The sequence below is a fragment of the Danio rerio genome, chromosome 7 (assembly GCF_049306965.1).
Source record: "Danio rerio strain Tuebingen ecotype United States chromosome 7, GRCz12tu, whole genome shotgun sequence".
In the NCBI taxonomy this organism is placed as follows: Eukaryota; Metazoa; Chordata; class Actinopteri; order Cypriniformes; family Danionidae; genus Danio; species Danio rerio.
Genome location: NC_133182.1, coordinates 40,488,202 through 40,504,490, shown reverse-complemented (window position 1 = coordinate 40,504,490; position 16,289 = coordinate 40,488,202). Strand labels below are relative to the sequence as shown.

At 34.3% G+C, this 16,289-nt stretch overlaps 1 protein-coding gene across 12 annotated transcripts in view; it reads right to left on the bottom strand.

Moving 5' to 3' along the window:
* The window catches only part of esyt2b (extended synaptotagmin-like protein 2b), an 860,030-nt gene that overhangs the window by 40,472 nt on the left and 803,269 nt on the right, over positions 1–16,289 (bottom strand). For 6 of the 12 annotated variants that reach the window (XR_012383451.1, XR_012383452.1, XR_012383453.1 and 3 more), the window contains exons 1-3: positions 13,025–13,681; positions 4,924–4,965; positions 3,112–3,246 (exon numbers count right to left, since the gene is read on the bottom strand). The exons of 2 other annotated variants lie outside the window; for them this stretch is intronic. Coding sequence is in view for 6 of the 10 variants with exons in the window: in XM_021477936.3 (XP_021333611.1) it covers positions 3,112–3,246; positions 4,924–4,965; positions 13,025–13,426 (579 nt within the window). In the remaining 4 variants the exon portion in view is untranslated. Of the gene's footprint in view, positions 1–3,111; positions 3,247–4,923; positions 4,966–13,024; positions 13,682–16,289 lie in introns of those variants that run through there. 4 more of the 12 variants (XR_012383454.1, XM_068222708.2, XM_073908849.1 and 1 more) reach the window with 1 other exon arrangement.

Here is a 16,289-nt window from a genome sequence, read left to right as displayed (position 1 = left end):
TTCAGTAGTATGGCAATAAAGATCATGTAAAGTGTCATTCAAACTCACATTGTTAGCATTTAACACTGAATAAAGCACATGCGATGTATCTGAGGTTGACATTGTCAGTTTATCATGTTGTTCAGCTGCAAGAAATAGAAGCCGTTTCTAAAATATAAATGTAAGGGTCTGCAACTTAGAACAAAAACACCTTTTAATATGGAAAATATTACTTCTATGCCATGGTATTGCTTTTATTTAGAACCCGATTTAAATCAGCCTTAAATCAGCCTTTAGGCTCGATAGTCAGGCACACTCCTGTTGGTCCTCAATCTGGCAACCTGCGATTGCATGTATTTTGAACCAGGCGTGCTATACCTAACTCAACCACTGGGCGTCAAACTTACAAACCGCACCTTTAATGCTGTATATTGTAGATTTGTATGTTGTTTTAAGAAAACCAATAAAAAACTTAATTTTAAAAAATAACTTTTTGCTTCCCTCCAAAAATGAATTAAAAAATAAAATTGTACTACAAAAAAATAAAATATTTATAATTAAAATGTTAGGAGAGTTTTCGAAATTGGAGTTTATAGTTGCCTTGGGTTGGTTGGCACTTGGCACTTCATGTTTAATCATTTACAATTAAACATTTATATTTCCAATAGCAGTAACATACTACACAGGTCATGAACAAGCTTTTTGTCATTTTACTGTAAGTGGACTAAAGCACTTAATTAATTCTTTAACTACCCCACAGAGAAAAAAGCAAGAAAAAAATGTTTGGATTGCATTTCTTAACTCCTAATGACACTAGTTAACACACTCAATGTGTTTTTTCAACACATTTCATAATTTCTAAAATATCTACCTCTACCAAATGGTAGATATGTCGGTTTATGATCATTAATACATATACTATGAAAAGTATTCTAACAGAAATATAATTGCTCTAATTTGATTCTTATAATAAACCATATAACTTTGATGGAAACAATGCTGGCAAGACCGCACACGTCTGATGTTGCTCACAGTTGTCCAAGGGACCACTCAGGTAGTGAGCATGAAAAATTTGTGGGAGCATTGCATACATGACTGTTTCAAGCCATTACAATACAAGCTACACTGACATTAAATCTCATTGTGAACTGTTTACTGCACAAACCAGCTTTTCACAATGAGATGTTTGGAGAGGCTTTTGAAAAGAAGCTTAATTATATTTACTCAGTTTTATCGAGTGTGTAGTGTTTCTTACAGCAGTGGTCAGCTGACTCTTTTCTTACTGTTCAAGGGATTAAAAAGCATCAAGGTTGCCTGCTGCTGTAATCAGGTGTACACACCAGTACAGTTACACTGGCTCAGACTGGATAAATGGCCTTCTGACGAATAATATTTGTAAAGAAAACATGTTTATGCATATCTAAAAAAAACTCATGCTACGGAAGGTTGAATTCTTTTGAAGAGTAGCTACAGTAAAATGGGATGCAACAAAAGCTGCAAATTACTGGCATTTAAATGTTTAAAATTTTTTAGATCTTATCAGCTTTTAAAGTGTGTGTGCGCATGTGTGTGTGTGTGTGTGAGAGAGAGAGAGAGAGAGAGAGATCATATACTCAAAGGAAAGGGCTGGACTACAATGTTAATTCTATTAAGTTTGGATGACATTTCTTTCAAATAATTAATTAAATTAATTGTCATTTAAAACTTTCTTTGTCTTCATTTGTTTTTATTAAAAATCAGGGAAAACTATTTATTTTTCCAAATACTGATTTCTTTTGAAGTTAAAACTCATTAGTATTGCTTTGTTTAAACGTTAATATAAACATGTTTGAAAACATGGCAAATTTTATTTTAAATTTGTATGAAATTAATTAGAAGTGGTTTACAGAAGAAAAAAACACACATATATAAACTATGTGTGGCGTATACTAATTTTTGGAGAGAAAAAAAAAATCATCTAAGTGATGAATTGCATATAATGTTAAAAGATAATAACTGAAAGCCTGTGTTAGACACAACAGTATAACCTTGAAATGTTTCACTACAATGCTGTAACTCATTCTGCCTATAAATATATACAATAAATAACTAAAACATATATAGAGGCTGTAAAGATTTAGGTTGGGCTGGACACACTGTAAAGCCACACATGAACAAGCATATGGTTTCTTTTTTTTTTTGGTCGCACTTTATGTTAATCCACAATTTACACTATTAACAAACCATTACCTACAACCTTAAGCTCAAGAAACTACTAATAAGCAACTTATTAAGGTAGTAGTAAGGTAGTAGTTTGGTTTAGATATTGGGTAGAATTACTGTTGTAAAGTATTATCATACTTTACCTGTGCTAATCAACAGAGAATATCTTAATAATAGGTAATTGATAATAATAATCAATGGTGTAAATTGTTACTTCGACTGAAGTGTTACCATTTAGTTTCAGTTTTTTTAACTAATTATAAATTGAGACTTTAGTGACCAAATAGTAAGTAATGGAAAGTTGATATGAATAGAATACAATATCACAATCAGACTTATATTGTCTATGAGGTAGTGTTGTCAAATATTAATTTATTGACAAATATTGATACTGAAATATTTTAAATGATACAATCTTGCTTTTGGTTAGTATCAATACTGGCTTTGCTCTCTCTTCTAATCAGCAGGGATATGAATAATTAATAATAATAATAATTTTTTTTGCCTTTTGGACTTAACTTATGGTCTTTTGGACTTATGGCCTGCTGACGTATCTGATATTAGCCTTATGTGGTATAGTTATTGTTTCCCTTTTTACTTACTTTGCATACTTTTAACATTGTGGAATTTAATCCCCAAGGTATCAAAAATGGAATCGAATTTCGATATTTTTTAAGGTATCGTATCAAAGTTGGAAATTCCAGTGCCAACACCTTATTATGTGGCCTCATGTGGATAAGATACAAGGGATATACAGTATGATTACAATGGTGTTTTTGTATAAAGTGTTAGACAGATTGGGCAAAGTTCTGAAAAACACAAGCCAGTTTGACTGATGTTCTGTTAAACACGGGAGCATAGATTTGCATGTCTTCTAATAGAATGGCGTCAGTGAGAGATGAATGTTGACAGACCATGAGAACTGCATACCTTATCTCCCAGATCGATCTTGGTGAAGCTGAATGTACTGAGGTGTGCGTTGGATTCTTTGATGGCTGGCTCAATTGTTTCCTTAAACAACTTGTCAACAAACTGACACACGTAAGGCCACATTTGGTTCACCGTCTGAAAAGTAAAGAGGGTTTCTGTTCAGCACTTTTTGCGACAGAGGACAAATGAGGCACTTGAGGCATCTTTGATTCCCACTGCAACTGAAACTCATTAGTTAATGGAGCAGTTTAACTGTTGTTTGTTACTGTCATGGCTACATTTGCTGAAAACAAAACAGTGACTGTGTTGCTACTTCAGAATTATAAAGTGTTATCTTTATCCCGAGTGAGATATTGAGCTTTATAGGTTTTATTTTTTTAAATACTCAAATCTCCAGACCCCATTTTAAAAAATAGTGCAAAACAAATGTACACACTACAGTATAAATAAATTATACAGAATATGAATATCTGAGTAACTCAGTTTTACAATTTATAATTACAAAGTAGGGTGACACGGTGGCTCAGTGGCTAGCACTGTCGCCTCACAGCAATTAGGTCACTGGTTCAAGTCCAAGCTGGGTCAGTTGGCATTTCTATTTAATTAATAGCATTTTTTTTTTGTGGTTTTCACCTCTTTTTTTGATAGGACACTAGAGAGTATAGACAGGAAAGCGTGGCGAGAGGAAAAAGGGGAAGGATCGGCAAAGGACCTTGAGGCAGAAATCGAATTTTGGTTGCCGTAAACACCCGAGTGCCATATGTCCACGCTCTAACCCAGGGGTGGCCAAACTTGGTCCTGGAGTGCCGGTGTCCTGCAAAGTTTAGTTCCAACCCTAACCAGACACACCTGGGCAAGCTAATCAAGCTCTTACTAGGCTTTCTAGAAACATCCTTGCAGGTGTGTTGAGGCAAGTTAGAGCTTAATTCTGCAGGACACTTGCCCTCTAGGAACGAGTTTGGGCATCCTCATTGAATAATTCCAAAATTATGGAGTACCTTTAAAAATTCAGGTTAAAGGTACTGGATAACATAGAGGTAAACAACATTCGTATGAACAGGCCTGGAACATGTTGGAACTTGACTACGTGTAAATTCTCAAAGCATCTAAAAACAATCCCTCCATGAAAACTGTACAGGCATGCTTACTGCCCTGACACAACAGATTTATAAAAACTTGCACATAAGCAAATTAATATTCATGATGTTCTGAATTGCGCATATTTGTTTTAAAAAATTTTAACATTTATAAGAAATGTAAACATTTAATGAAGTTGTAAAATGTTGGCTAATTTGTATTATACAAAACAATGAGAGTTTTTAACTCTCCCTTGTTGAGTTTAAAACATCAGAGACTCTGCAGTGTTTCATGTAAATAGTTTTGCATGGTTTTGAATGTTGCAGACTTATTTTGCAGAAGCATGAGGCCATTCAGGTACATACATTTCACCACTGGGCAAAATGCCAATGAAATATTCAAATCAGGAAACTTACATGAAGACTGGGAGCCACTGGATGTATAAGTACAATGAATATTTAAAAGTGAAAGCAGCTGATTACACAGCTGCATTTTTCCACCCTGAGGGTTTTCATTTTTGACACAGAGGGTGAAAAATGGTGGTTATATGTAGCGTAACATGAGCAAGTGCAGTGGATTATATCAGCGGTGCACAACCAATAATACCCCAGAGAGAAAGAGAGAGAGTATCATATTCCAGATTAGTAACTGCAGACACATGTATTGGAGAATGGTGGATGAACTCTACTTAGAGATGATGACGGACAAGCAAATGTTAATTTATGATTCGCTCACCTTATTAAGCCACTCAACTCTCTCCACATCTGGATAATGAACCTGGTGAGAAAGCAGACAAATTCATCATATTAAAAGGAAAGAGAGCTTCTGTAAATATACTGCAGTGTGTCTGAGGAATTCCCTCAGGCAAACACACACACACACACACGCCCTTAGTACACAGAGGTCATAAAAAATAAACACAGGTTATGTATTCAAGTGTAAGGTTTATTCTCTCCTTTTCTTTCACTTCAGTGGTGTCATCATGTCTACATGTACAGCAGTGGCATCAGCGTTGAGTGTAGCTGCAGTTGAATCCCAGCGCAAGTAAAATGCTTAGCCTGCATTTGTTTCGTGCAGTGGGAGGGGTGCAGATGACACACTAACCTAGCACTTTTTAGGCATTAAGCTTTAGTATTAATTCTGAGCTCACAATTATTCCACCAAATTATGGCTGTAGGATATTGGAATAATCTGATGTTGGGATAATTTGTATTTCCGCTATAGATGAGTATGAATATTTCACCAGATATCTTAAATAGCTTAATTAGGAAAGAATACAGCACCTTAGATCAATTGTGGTGATTTGAGTGAGTCATATATAATCAAACGTAATTTAAAACATGCATATGATCAAATTACAAACATAAATAAATACAATAGAGCAAAGATAAAAGTGAAACGTCTAGCACTTTGTGGTTTTCTATGTAGTTTAACAGTATTTAGGTGAAGGGGTTGAATAATCAAATATAAAATAACACTGCATTACTCTTCACTGTATAAACAATTACATAAAAATGAATCTTCATTAAATTCTAAGCTACAAAAATTATAATATTATTAAAATATACATTTTTATAATTTATAATTTCCTACTTTAAAGCTCTATTGAATTCAAACAAAAAGTCACAGGCCTTAAAACATGTGAATGATATACTTTAACTCTATCAAGCTTAAACGCTGCAAACCTCATCTAAACATGTAAACTATAATCTAGACCAGTGATTCTCAAAGTGGGGGTCGGGATCCCCTGGAGGGGTCACGGGACAATGAGAGGGGGTCGCTTGGTGATTAAAAAAGATCTTATAAATTTGAATAAACTTTTATGATTACAATTGTTAATCCATACCCTACAAAGGATAAAAAAGTTACATAAAAAATACAATATCCAAACAAAAAAACCATCAACCTTTCGTTTTTTTGTTTTGTTGTAGTTGTTTTTCTTTGGATTGCATTTGGATTTGCTTCTTAAACTAGATTAACGATAGCAATAGCGTGAGTTGCACCAGATTTTACGGCACTAGCTAAACTTTCTGACACCTTTACAGCACGTACGTATATTTAAAATAAATACAGGACACTGAATATGGAGGATGATTTTTAAGTGGCAGTCTCCAAAATTAAACCAAGAAAAGACTTGTGATGTAACCTAAACATTGTGCCCACCAGTCTCATTAGGTGAGGTTAATGTTAAATAATAGTAAAAAAAATGATATGGTTGTTAGACGGTTGCACTTTTTTGTGTTGTCAATGTGCTTGTGTTTATATAGGCCTATTGGTTTGTGTGAGTGTTGTGTGCAACGTTTGTATGATTATAGCCACTTACGAAAATAGTGGGGGTTGCAAGTCATTAGCATTGTTATTTTGGGGTCTGGGGCCGAAAAGTTTGAGAACCCCTGACTAGGGGTGTCCAAACTCAGTCCTGGAAGGCCAGTGTCCTGCTGAGTTTACCTTCAACTTGCTTTAACACACCTGCCAGAAAGTTTTTTATATCTAGTAAAAGCTTGATTAGCTGGTTCAGTTATGCTCGCATAGGGTTGGAGCCAAACTCTCCAGGTTTGAACATCCCTGATATAGACTCAACTGTACACATCTTGTGATGTGACTACTGCGGATGTGCACAATGTGATATGAGTGCCGAAATTATATATTGTGCAGCCCTAAAGCTAATGTTGTTCATTTTACAGTTGATGGATGCAAATTTTGGTTTCTGGCCAAGGAGGCAAAGGTCAAAATATGAGCAGATAAGTAATTGAAAATGTGATCTGTTAAGCATCATACTCAAAAGATACTCATGTATATTGAAAAGGTCTTATAGAAGAAAAAGTCAAACTCAGAAAACTCACTCACTTTCCTTTGGCTTAGTCCCTGCTTTATCAGGGGTTGCTAAATTGGAATGAACCACCAATTGCTCTGGCATATGTTTTATGCAGTGGATGCCCTTCCAGCCACAACACACAAAAACCAAACAATGTACGCTACCTGCATACACATGTGACTTTGGGCACCATGATTGATTGACTAATTGATTGATTGATTATTTAATCAATAATAACCGACAGAAACCTTTCGAGTCAGTAGGACCACAGACACACACACACACACCATTAAATACGGAGGCTTTGATAAAGATGTTTACATGACTGACTGAATGTTCCTTTCATGATCCTGTTTTACATGTAATAGCACATAATTTAATTAACGTCACTGCGTCACCACACTATACACATTTACTCCGAAGTTTCATGCAATTTCGGGTGTTTTATTTTTAATTTGTCGACTTTAACTGCAGTTTGGCACTTTCATTTTCAAGCAGGAACATTTCATTCATGCACCTCTTGACAAACGAAATACTGGATGAGAGTATGAACTGTTGGAAGAGTGTTGTTTTATTGGATTTTGATACCACATATCAATGTGGGGAAAAAACTGCCTTTTGCGATGCAGGTGTCTGTGATCCTTCACTGACTTGGTAGGTGCAGAAAAAAAAGTGTCAAACAGCTGTATGTGTATAGACTATCCTGTTGCAAATTGCGGCGAAAAGGCTTACATGGCGGTAATAGTTTGATTGCGGTGTTCACATGTCAGTACTGCTCTTTAATTATGCAACTAAAATAGGCATACTTCACATGTCTTTATACGATTTCTGTTTAGAATATGGCCTTAATCAGATTAAATTAATCAAAAAATGCTGTTTTCATGGTAGACTCTTAATCGCATTAAAATCAGATTATTGGTGTCCTTATAAACATCCTCAATGAGTGATTTCAAAACCTTTCCGTCCCCTACTGACTACTATAAAAGCTGTTGTCTAAACTCAAGAGTGACCAAAGAAATACCAAACAAACAAATTGCAAAAACATTAATATAACAATTCAGACTGAAATAACGGTCACATAGCCTATAAGCAACAAAAAATTCTGGTGTCCAAACTCAGTCCTGGTGGGCCAATGTCCTAAATATTTTAGTTTCAACCCCAAATAAACACATCTGAACCAGCTAATCAAGCACTTTCTAGGCATCTTTGAAACTTTCAGGCAGGTGTGTTGGAGGAAGTTGGAGCTAAACCATGCAGGACGCCAGCCTTCCAGGACCGAGTTAGGACACCCCTGGCCAAGATTTTATAAATAATAGTTCACCAGCATTGACCATGTCACTTTGAGCTAGACTTTTTTGTAGAGATGTAGGGATGGGGGGTATGGTAAGAGAACAGTGGGATGAAAGGGAAGGGAAGTAAGAGAAAAAAATACACTGAGCAGGTAGATAGGTTGATCGGGCGTCCTATGATGATGCCCAGAGACTCAGAGTGGGGGTACCATCGCTGTAATATTTTGGTAGAGTGATTGGACCCCCGATTCAACCTAGGAGTGAAGAGAGGGTAATAGGAGGATTGTTAATGGGAAGCAAGGAAATGGGAGGGTGGGTTCAAGAGAACTAGAAGAAAAGTGCTAGAGGCTGGTCTGCCTTAAATAAGTTTTCAGGAAGAGCCCAGGGAGTTTTCAGGGAGAACCAATCACCTAAAACCAAAAAGTTTTAGGTAGTTGGTTAAGAAGACAAAGTGAGGCATCTGCCGCAGAACCTTTGTTAACAAATTAACTCCATTAATTGCATTCTGAGGAAATATCAAAAATATAACATTTCAAAAGAATAATTTACTAACCACACACATTACACTACATTTGAAACAAGTGCAGCAAATGCATAGGCCATATTTGAATCTCACCACTATGGAGATGCAACTGCAAAACCATAAATGTTTCTCTTCAAGACACTACTCAAAAGATAAAAGGAAAATCCCAGGTAAGACACATCAGTTAACCTAAGGGCACACTGCGCCTCAGTCAGTGAGAAGACACTGCGGTTTTGGCACCTATAAGGCTAGCCTCTTTCTTTGTCCTATAAAAGTAGCATCTTAACTGTGATCTCAAGGGACAAGCTGAGAGTGTGTGGCTTCCTTCTGCAGTGCACTCACTCTGAATTTATTTTCATCCCTAAACAGTGTTGGTGTAGCTTAGAGCGGAGAATTGTATATGACAGCACAGCACATTCTTCAGCAAGCTGTCCTACTGACATATTCATATCACTTCAGCATAACCATCAGTCGGGACATAAATCACCGGATGCAGTAAGAGCTACTTAGACCAACAGAGCTGGACTTCTCAGTCTCTCTCAATGTATGAATATTGAATTTTTTGTTTAGTATTAATGAAATGTGGAAAAGTCACTGAAAGTTCCCATGGTAACTGTGTTTCTATGGTCACTAGAGATCTCTGAAGATCTCTGCTCACTGAATATAGACCGCAGACAGATAGAGATCTATGGAAATGTTGCTTTAAAACTGTAGAAAGAGACTGCAGAGTTGTTTTGAACAATACCTAAAAGTAGTGCTGGGCTGATAAACGATATTAAAGTGAATCACGATACAATTTATGTCAATAACAATGACAAGCTCTGGACTTTTACTCTATATTGATCTAAGAGTCAAACACACAGCAGAAATTTACAATGAGAATTTATTAAAATATTATGCCATTTAATGGACAATCTAACTTTTGTGGCTTCAGTGATTGTTGGGATACTCTTTTAAATCTGGAAGCATTAACAACTTATATATTGAAATATAGTTGAATTCTGAATTCTTAGCCCCTCTCTTTATTTTTCCCCAATTTCTGTTTAATGGAGAGACGGTTTTGTCAACACATTTCTAAACGTAATAGTTTTAATAATTCATCTCTAATAACTGATTTATTTTATCTTTGCCATGATGACAGTGATTAATATTTGACCAAATATTTTTTCAAGACACTTCTATACAGCTTAAAGTGACATTTAAAGGCTTAACCAGGTTAATTAGGTTAACTAGGCAGGTTAGGGTAATTAGGCAAGTTTATTGCATAACGATGGTTTGTTATGTAGACCAGGGGTCACCAATCCTGGTCCTGGAGGGCCGGTGTCCCTGCTGGGTTTAGCTCCATCTTGCCTCAACACACCTGCCTGGATGTTTCAAGTATACCTTGTAAGACCTTGATTAGCTTTTTCAGGTGTGATTGATTAGGGTTGGCGATAAAATCTGCAGGACACCGGCCCTCCAGGAACAAGTTTGGTGACCACTGATGTAGACTATCAAAAAATATAGCTTAAAGAGACTAATAATTTTGACCTTAAAATGTTCATTAAATAATTAAATACTTATTCTAGCCGAAATAAAACAAATAAGACTTTCTCCAGAAGAAAAAAATATTATCAGACATGCTGTGAAAATTGCTTTGCTCTGTTAAACATCATTGAGAAAATATTTAAAAAACAATAATAATTCAAAAGGGGGCTAATAATTCTGACTTCAACTGTATATCTTTATTGTTCACTATGGTAAATAATCATCAAGATTGCATTTTTGGAATATCGCCCAGCCCTAACTAACAGTAAGAAAATTTAATGAAAATGGGATCATCTGTGATGTACAGGGTTTGCTGAACTGTTTTGTGACTTACTGGTGAGAAAGTTGTCAATAAACTCTAAAAACCTAAAGTTATGCTTTTATATTTAGATGTGAAAACTGCAAGAAGATTTACTTGAAACTCTGTAACACACTTAACTATTGCAGTAAGCCTGAAGGCCATACTTTGGCATGAGATGTTTTATTGTTTACATCATACAAACGCGTGTCTGACTAAATCAATCAATCGACTTCCAGAGAACCAGCATATGAATTGTGTAAATTTATCTTCTTCCAGCATAGCCCGCTTCCTGAGAACCAGAGAGAGAAACTAGCAAGAATGTCACCAGATCCTTCTTGGTGTAAGATAATGGTGTATAACATGTCTGGCTATTAAAAAGCACTGTTTTAAAACTCTCTGTAAAGAGTGAGAGAGACAGCGAGAGCAAGACTTCAAACTCATCAACATAAACCAGTTTAACAGACTTCTGATCTCCTAGGGGCAAGTTGCCTCATGCCACAATGTCATTTGATTAAGTTTGCAGAGTACTTGGTATATATATATATATATATATATATATATATATATATATATATATATATATATATATATATATATATATATATATATATATATATATATATATATATATATATATAATATTATTATTATTATTATTATTATTATTATTGTATTGTTTTACCACAGAGGACTGCCTTGAACTGTGAGATTCTACCTACAAGCCAGAAATGACACCGGCATTTTTCTACTCAAGGCTCCAGTGGGCATCTCATCTCACTATCATTCATCGTTTCTGAATTCCGGCAATTTTCTTTTTCAATAATTCATCTACCTCTAATATTTCCATGGCTTTTCTGAGCCCAGCACAGCATGGGCATGTTTTTACACAAGAGTATAAAAATCAATCAGGTAAATTTGAAAATAAAAACAATGGCAGCAAGAAACATGATCATGTTTCTATTGTTAATAAGATGGGATGTTGGTGCCTGCATACTTCTGCAACCTATTACCGCATATTTTAAGTAATATAATGTTAACATTACTTTTGTAGAAGAACCAATGATAAAAAATCAGATAAAAACAGAAGACAAAACTTTTTTTAAAATGATATAATATTTTAAGTGTTTGTAATTGTAAAATATAAGGCATATTGATAGTTTTGAACAGTAATAAATAAATAAAATGTGAAACTATTTACAGACCTTGAAGAAGAGAGTAGTTAATTACGAATCGCCACACAGATTTTCCTGTAAATGGTAAAAACATGTTCTGACAGTGCACAGACTGCAGGGCATCCTCATTTGCAACTTTACAGAGTGACCTTGGCTCTCACCATTCAGGTTGAAATATCTCATTACACAACATAAATTCACTTTGCTGCACTTGGCTTTAAATGAGGAGCCAGAGGCTCAAGGCAATGCTTACAAGGGACAAAAATAGAGTCAAATCTGGTTGAGACAAGGCTTATGACAATGTCTTACAACTCAAATTTATTATTTATCAAAAAGAAATTAAAATTAGTTATTCTTTGTTTTATTAGTTATTACTTAAAGGTATTTCACATATTATACATTTTAGGCCTTAAAAAGTATTAAGATCATCTATAATTAAATAAAAGCTTTTGTGATTTCATTGTGAGTTTAGGTATATTAACCAAGTAGTGACAATGGTCATGTTTGAATTATTAAGCTAACCAATTAAGTCTCCAAGCATCTAAAGCTGTTATAAATATCATTGCAAATAAAATGTGATTATTCTTTTAAACAGCACTCTAAACTCTAAAATATAAGAATTTATGAATATTTTGAAGTAGTCACAATTTCAATATTGTGCATGATCATCATCACGATACACTGAAATACTAAATATCACCATGTGTTTAGTTGAGACAAAAGTTGCATCCTCTAACAAAACACTCTTCACCTTCACTGACAAAAGGTCAAAATGTCTTGCCTGACAGCCCAGGATCAGCAGGGGATCCAAACTTAATTGAGCTTCAAGCCTTTAGAATGGATCCAGCATTTAAAAAGCAAGTAACACAGTCTGCTGTAGCAAGCCTGAGTGAAGCACAACTCTTTTAACTGTAATTCACTGTTTATCTGTTATTGCAAATAGTTCCTTGGACTGACTGAATGACATCCTTTTAACTTTAAGCCTAAAACATTACCACTCTCAATAGCCTAAACAAATCATACTGAAAGCTGTCCTAACATCTTCCACTGACAATAAACCTTTCAAAGAGAGCCCAGTCTATTTTTATTCTACACATGTAATGATGGAAGGCTTTACAGCATCTACAGATATAAACTCCCTGTCAATTTCCCCTCTGTGCTTGTGTGCAGTCTATGATGTTTTGACAGCCAATGAAGATTTCAACTTACCCATGATGGTAACTCAGTGGCATCCAGCTCCTGTTTAACAGCGTCATCCGGATCAAAAATGGACATCGCTCTGCTTAGCCTGGTGTTTTTAGAATTGGTGTTTCTTTTCCAAAAGAAAAATATCGTAAGTGCGATTAAAAGCCAGCTGAAGCTGAACTCGAAATACCCCAAGACATAAATGGGGAAGATAACGACGAAAGTCTTGGCGAACTGCAGCCACGTGCGGGTCAGCTCGCTGCTGCAGGACAGGGGCTCCTCGCTGAGCTCCACCGGGGAAGACGAGCACGGAATCGCCCCGTTAGTCGGCTCAGCTTGTCCGTTATCCTTCTGTCCCGAGGCGACTGCTGTTTGGGAAAGGTTTCCGCGCACAGCCGTCATAACGTCCTCTGTCATATTCAGCATAAGATGAGATGTTACGTGCGGCTGTCAAACATGAACATTGTGCTGCGGGTTAAAAAGAGTAAACACCTACTTCAGAAAATCCCATGCACGCGGTACAAGTGCAGCGCTCCCAGATATCAATTTCACGTTAGTTCGTCTGTACACCAGTCCATTTTGACGCGAATGCTGTCCCGCTTTGCTTTAATTGTGGGATCGTGTCTGGCTGCTGAGTGGAGACGGAGATCAGCTGTCGCCTCGTCGGGTTTGCTGTGCTCTGGAGAAGCGCGTGCTGTTGTGTTGCTTTATGACAGACAGCTGAGAGCTTCACACACACACACACACACACACACACACGCTCACAGCTGCTCTCCTCTCTCGAGAGGTCAGTGCCACCCTCAGCCAAGCAACCGCACATACACAAACACTGTGAGGCTTTAAACAACAGTAAGGTGAAGAAGGTTTTTTTTTTGTATCGAACGGTCAGGTTGAGTGCGTGCCTGTTTTATCTGTGTCGTCTTTCTCTTTATCGTTCGTTCAGCTCAGTGTCTTAGGGGCCGCAAGGTAGTAGCGGACCCTCGGAAAAGTAGTAGCCTACCAAAATAATTCAAGTAATAGGCATGGGCCGGTATGATTCTGACGTTATGATAACCTAAAAATTGCACAGTATTGTGATTACTGCTCTAAAATAAATTATTTTAAATGTCTGGGTAGAAACATCAAATTTTTCCTCATATTGCAGAAATTATTTTTTGAAGTAATTTGTTATTTTTTAAAGAAAAGTTTTGTTAAAATAAAAAGAGCATGTAAACAACTATATATATATATATATATATATATATACACACACACATACATATATATATATATATATATATATATATATATATATATATATATATATATATATATATATATATATATATATATATATATACACACACACACACACACACACATATATATATATATACATATATATATATATATTTATATATATATAAATATATATACACACACATACATACATATATATATATATATATATATATATACATATATATATATATATATATATATATACGTATATATATATATATATATATATATATATATATATATATATATATATATATATATATATATATATATATATATATATAAGTATATATATATATATATATATATATATATATATATATATATATATATATATATATATACGTATATATATATATATGTGTGTGTGTGTGTGTGTGTGTGTATATATATATATATATATATATATATATATATATATATATATATATATATATATATATATATATATATATATATATATATTGACATATTATTTCATATTTGTGGCTAAGAAATAATTATTTATTTATATTTGATGTGGTCAGAGATACATTTGGTACAGTTGAGCTTTTTGGTGTTGAGCCTTGAAAAGTCCTGTGAAACAAAAACTAATTGCCATGCGACAAAATGGACAACCTATTTGTTCATGCACAGTAAGCAAGTTCATACACAAAAAAGTTAAATAAATGAGGCATGTGGACAAAACACAAGGTCTAAATCAAGAAATTTTAGCATGCCAAAGTCAAATTTATGCATATAAAATATATTTTTTCAACAACAAAATTGTGGCTAGTGAAAATGAGCGAGTGACTATGCTGGAAAACTATTAGCCTCAGTGGCTGGTGATCAACAATGTTAATGTCAAGCCCTGAAACAATATATTTTAATTAAAGAAACATTTAAAATATTTTTGAGCAGTAGACATGTCAGGCTAAATAATTAAAATAAATCATTGACTTCTGCAGTCTTCATTATTTTCAAAAACACATTTTAAAAACTTGAAAAGGCATCTTCGCAGATCTTTCTTTTCTTTGGATATAAAGTAAGCAACTGCACTGTGCTGGTATATAGCATGCTTGGATGTTGGTTTATAAGCTAAATAAAACTAAATAAAATAAAAAAAAACTTTAAAATACAACAAAATCTTAAATGTATCATAGGAAAGGTATAACAAAAAATGATAGCGGTTTTACCTTGAGTTTTTTCAAACCGTGATAAACCTTGAAATCGGTTATTGTCGCATGCTTACAAAGTAACAGATAATGTCATTAAAAATATGAGATTAATTTCAAAAATAAATGTCAAATATTTTGTTGTTCTTATTTATATTCTAAAAATATTAAAACCACCAATCTAACAGTGATTGAAACCTTAGTTAAAGACCTTTATTAGATTCATACACATGACAAATGTAAATACAGACACAATACCCATAATATTTCTTTCAGTTTTTAAAACAATAACTTTAAGACACAACGTAAATTAAAAACACAACATCCAAAATGCTTGTACAAATCATTCAGCCCACGAATACTTTTTTTTGTAAACAGCCTTCCATAAATAACCAAACGAGATGATAATAAAGAACATTAAAGTCGGAATTATTAGCTTCCCTGAATTATTAGCCCCCCCTGAATTATTAGCCCCCTGTTTATTTTTCCCCCAATTTCTGTTTAAAGAAGAGCAATTTTTTAACACATTCCTAAACATAATAGTTTTAATAACTCATCTCTAAAAACGTATCTATTTTATCTTTGTCGTGATGACAGTAAATAATAGACTAGATATTTTTCAAGACACTTCTATACAGCTTAAAGAGACATTTAAAGTCTTAACTAGGTTAATTAGGTTATCAGGTTAATTAGGCAAGTTATTGTATAACAATGGTTTGTTCTGGAGACTACTAAAAATATATATATATATATATATATATATATATATATATATATATATATATATATATATATATATATATATATATATAGCTTAATAGGGGTAATTATTTTGACCTTAAAATCTTTTTAAA